The 3,216-nt window shown below is 63.7% G+C and overlaps 1 protein-coding gene across 1 annotated transcript in view; it reads left to right on the forward strand.

The window, feature by feature from the left end:
- The window catches only part of LOC103914416 (palmitoyltransferase ZDHHC5-like), a 23,669-nt gene that overhangs the window by 8,515 nt on the left and 11,938 nt on the right, over window positions 1–3,216 (forward strand). The window contains exons 2-8 of the mRNA XM_009321053.1: window positions 624–745; window positions 1,229–1,386; window positions 1,501–1,673; window positions 1,773–1,875; window positions 2,398–2,489; window positions 2,604–2,736; window positions 3,168–3,216. The exon at window positions 3,168–3,216 is cut by the window's right edge and continues 66 nt beyond it. Of these exons, the coding sequence (XP_009319328.1) occupies window positions 624–745; window positions 1,229–1,386; window positions 1,501–1,673; window positions 1,773–1,875; window positions 2,398–2,489; window positions 2,604–2,736; window positions 3,168–3,216 (830 nt within the window). The remainder of the gene's footprint in view (window positions 1–623; window positions 746–1,228; window positions 1,387–1,500; window positions 1,674–1,772; window positions 1,876–2,397; window positions 2,490–2,603; window positions 2,737–3,167) is intronic.

Genomic DNA, 3,216 nt, shown 5'->3' on the forward strand with positions numbered 1-3,216 from the left:
CCCCCCGTGCCGTCCGCCTGGCTCACCCCATTCTCGCCACCACCTGCAGTCGCTCCCTGTGGCAGCGAGGTCCTGCGCTGGCAGCACCCGTGGGGCTGTGGGTGCAAGAGGCGAGCGGCGTTTTTGCTCTCCGATGATTTACCGGAGCGCTTCCCACACCAGCCCCCCACGGGTGCCTCCCCCAGGGCTGGGGGCTAGGCTGGTCTGTGGAGGGTGGCTGAACGCACCCTAGGTCAAGCTGGCCTGGGTGCCGCTCCAGTTTAGGTGTGGAGGGCAGTGGGTGAGAGTGAAAGTAAGAGTTGATGGCAGGGAACCTCCGCAGCTGCCTGCCTGGGCAGGAGCCTGGAAATACCGCCCAAGAGCGGGGAACGTGGACTTCCCGGCCAGGCCACCACCAAGCATGGCCGGAATGGCTTACAGGGATGGCTGTGGGGCTCGGAGGGGGTGGTGAGCGCCCGCTCGGCCCTCGCTCGCTCCGAGGGCACCGCCGGAGCTCAGTGACACCTGCCTGGGGCTCTGCGGGAGCGGGGCCAGCGGGGAGGCGATGCGGGGGGTGGCGGGAAGCACTGCAGGAGTGACCCGTGGGACAGGGCCTGGGTGTCTCACTGCTTTTGTGCCTGTAGGTGCCCGGGCCTCAGCCTGTACATCTCCCCAGTCATTCCAATCTACAATGCCGTCGTCTTCCTCTTCGTGCTGGCCAACTTCAGTATGGCCACCTTCATGGACCCAGGCATATTCCCGCGAGGTGAGTCTGGCTCTGCTTGGGAAGTGTCTCGGCTAGAGCTACCTCCTTCCACCCTTCCTTTGAGGTAAAAAGGATTACCTGATCCCAAAAGGCTTGAGGAAAGCCCTCCTTGCCCTGCCCGGGTGGGATCGGGTGGTGACACACACGCTACGGGGACGGTAGCTCTGGGTTCAGCACCCAGCCTGTAGGACCAGGTGGGGGAAGCGGTGTAAATCCTGGCTTCCCGTATTGGGTACCTGGGGCTCAGGCAGGTGTCGTGGTCAGGCAGGTGTTGTGGTTTTGGGGCAGGGCCTGGGAGAGCTCCCCCTCCTCTACCTGTGTTTGGGGGTCCCTGGCTGGTCCCTGTGCCAGGTGAGACGGGCCTGGTGACAGAGGAGGGCGATGCTGGGCATCTCCAGTTCGGGAGGGCAGGAGGCTGGCGCAGCCGTGGCGTCGCCTTCCCCCGTGCCCTGACGCGTGGCTGTGCTGGGGTTTTCCCATCAGCTGAGGAGGATGAGGACAAGGAGGATGACTTCCGAGCTCCGCTCTACAAGACAGTGGAGATCAAGGGCATTCAGGTCCGCATGAAATGGTGTGCGACCTGCCGCTTCTACCGGCCGCCGCGCTGCTCCCACCGCAGCGTCTGCGACAACTGTGTGGAGGTGAGGAACTGCCGGGTCTCGATGCCTCTTCACTTCCACGTGGAGTTTAACACACAGCGCAGGCAGGAAGCCCTGGCAGCCGAGCCCTTCACTGTGTCTTCTCCCCACCGACAGGAGTTTGACCATCACTGCCCCTGGGTCAACAACTGCATCGGGCGGCGCAACTACCGTTACTTCTTCCTCTTCTTGCTCTCGCTCACCACGCACATCATGGGGGTGTTCGGCTTCGGCCTGCTCTACGTCCTCTACCAGGTGGAGGAGCTCTCCGGCGTCCGCATGGCGGTCACGTATCCTCTGCGAGGCTGCAGGAGCGCGGCCGAGGGGGGAGGACGTTGGTGGGGCTGGGGGCAGCGTGCTGTGGCTCTTCCTTAGCTATCTGCTGATAGTATGGTGGTGATGTGCGTGGCCGGCTTATTCTTCATTCCCGTCGCTGGCCTTACGGGGTTCCACGTGGTGCTCGTGGCGAGGGGCCGTACTACCAACGAACAGGTATGCCTGTGGGGCTGGTGCAGGGCTGCTAGCCCCTGTCAGGCCACATCTGGTTGCGTTTTGGGGCTCCTCGGGACAAGACAGACATGGACAGGCTGGATTGAGGCAAGGGAAGGCCGCTGAGCTGGTTGGGGGCTAGAGCACAAGATGTCTGTGAGGGGAGGCTGCGAGCACCTCATCTGCGCAGCCTGGAGGCAGGGGATCTTTACTGCTGCTGTTAGGGGTGGCTGCGGAGGGGATGGAGCCGGGCAGGCTGCTCTTGGGAGGGCAAGAGGCGACGGGCACAACTTGAAACGAGGCAACTTGCAGTCAGACGTTAGGGAGAGGCTTTTCCCCTTCGAGGGTAGTTCAGCAATGGAACGGGGACCTGGAAAAGGGGGAGTATCTCCAAGTATCTCTGTCCTTGGAGATTGTCACGAGTGAGCTGGACAAACCCCGAGCAACCTGACCTGGCTGGCTGGACCAGAGACCTCCCGAGGTCCCTGCCCGCCCCAGTACGCTGCGATGCTCCTCGTCCCGCAGGTAACGGGCAAGTTCCGCGGTGGTGTCAATCCCTTCACCAACGGTTGCTGTAAGAACGTCAGCCGGGTCCTCTGTAGCTCCCCGGCCCCCAGGTGAGCCTGGCACAGCACGGCCGTGCCCCCCGCACCCCCCAGCCCTGCAACGCCCGGGCAAACTGCCCCATCCCGAGCCCCAGGCCTTGACCTTCCTCCCACCCCTCTCCCTAGGTACCTCGGGCGCCCGAAGGCCGAGCAGACGGTGCTGGTGAGACCCCCCTTCTTGCGGCCCGAGGTGTCAGACGGTCAGATCACTGTCAAGATCATGGACAACGGTATCCAGACAGAGCTGAAGAGGACAAAGGTGAGGAAGGTGGGGATTAGCGGTCCCTGCGTTGGGGCCCTCCGTGGAGCCCAGGGGTGCAAGCCTGCATCCGTGAGTAAAGAACCGAGTGAGCCTTGTCACGTGCCCCATCCCCCTCCGTGTCGTCTTGTTCTGTGTCCCCACGGGACGGAAACCATGTCCCTCCCATGCGGCAGCGACCACATGAGGCTTTGCACCCTCCATTGCCCTTCCCCGTCCTGTCCTTCCCCCTCGCAGCACCCTTTGGAGGTCCCCCTTCCTCAGCACTTCCCAGCACCTGAGGCACATGCCGCCTTCAAGCGCTCAGTACGTTGCATGGCCCGGGAGGCAGCGAGAGCCCCCGTAACGCCGCTGCCCGCTCCCTGCCTGCCGAGGGGAGGGCCGGGGCCTTGGCACCCCTCTGATCCTCCCTCTGCGCTTTGTCTCTGCAGTCCAAAGGAAGCCTGGAGGTGACGGAGAGCCAGTCTGCTGACGCTGAAC

This window comes from Pygoscelis adeliae, unplaced genomic scaffold (genome assembly GCF_000699105.1).
Source record: "Pygoscelis adeliae isolate BGI_AS28 unplaced genomic scaffold, ASM69910v1 Scaffold1073, whole genome shotgun sequence".
NCBI classification, from domain to species: domain Eukaryota; kingdom Metazoa; phylum Chordata; class Aves; order Sphenisciformes; family Spheniscidae; genus Pygoscelis; species Pygoscelis adeliae.